This window comes from Pteropus alecto, unplaced genomic scaffold, assembly GCF_000325575.1.
Source record: "Pteropus alecto unplaced genomic scaffold, ASM32557v1 scaffold271, whole genome shotgun sequence".
Taxonomy (NCBI): domain Eukaryota; kingdom Metazoa; phylum Chordata; class Mammalia; order Chiroptera; family Pteropodidae; genus Pteropus; species Pteropus alecto.
In genome coordinates this window covers 192,579-193,544 of record NW_006430730.1, presented here as the reverse complement: position 1 = coordinate 193,544, position 966 = coordinate 192,579, and the positions used below count along the sequence as shown (strand labels likewise).

Genomic DNA, 966 nt, shown 5'->3' with positions numbered 1-966 from the left:
CGCAGAGACTGGGCATCGCCAAGTAAATACAAAAATATTCAAGCTCTGTCTCCAGGCGCTGATGGAGAAGGAGCAGGTCAGGCCTAAAAACGAAATGAGTAGGAGGCATTAGCTCGGGCTGCCCCTCCACCTCCTCTCTCTTTCCCCAGTGAGGGGACATCGGTAGAGAAGATCTGGCTGAGGCTCCCCGCTGTGACCTCTTGAAGCCCACAGGTCCTCCAAAGAGAAGGCAGCGAGTAGCTCAAAAAGACAGCAAGAGGAATGCAGGCAGAATCAAATTGAGTCAGAACAGAAAAGTGGGTTATGGACTTTCCAAAGGCTCTACCCTCCTCCTTTTACAGGTATGGGTAAAGGAGGGACACAGGCAAAACAAGGGGCTGCCCAGCGTGCACGACAAGCGCAAAGGCGGTAGAGGGGCATAGCTACCTCCCGAGCATAGATGGAAGAAGCTGATATAACGTAAATCTCGCGAGAGTCTCCATCTTCAGGGCGACTCCAATCTGCAGATGGGCTGCGGAAGAAAGAATAAGATCTAGGCTCTTTAAATTCTCAGATCTTGCATTTCCCACCCACCAAAGCCAACTAGGCAAACTGTGAAACGACCCAATCAGAAAAGGACTGGTGCAAGGATGGGACACTCACGAAGGCCCATGGAGGAGTCAGGCCAACTGCACCACGGAGACTGACGCAAGCGGACAAGAGAAACAAGGCATACATCTGTGGCCCAGCCCCTCACCTCAGGCCATCCCCGGAACCCTCCTGCGTCCTCAGGTTGTTGAGTGCATCAGGGAGCGCGTGGACCGATGGCTCCGGGGTCCCTGCCAGCAAGCGGGACCCAGTATCCGGGCCAGGGCCACGGCGTCGCACGTGGACCATCAAGAGCGCTGCGCCAGCCACGCCCGCGGCCACCAACAGTCCCAAAGCCGGTGGCAAAAGGAAGCGCTGTGGGTTCCCCTGCCTCAGGCC

The 966-nt window shown here is 56.2% G+C and overlaps 1 protein-coding gene across 1 annotated transcript in view; it reads right to left on the bottom strand.

Moving 5' to 3' along the window:
- The window catches only part of DLL3 (delta like canonical Notch ligand 3), a 7,846-nt gene continuing 6,880 nt past the window's right edge, over positions 1-966 (bottom strand). Inside the window, exons 8-10 of the mRNA XM_025050832.1 lie at positions 737-965; positions 427-511; positions 1-83 (exon numbers count right to left, since the gene is read on the bottom strand). Of these exons, the coding sequence (XP_024906600.1) occupies positions 78-83; positions 427-511; positions 737-965 (320 nt within the window). The 3' untranslated portion in view covers positions 1-77. The remainder of the gene's footprint in view (positions 84-426; positions 512-736; position 966) is intronic.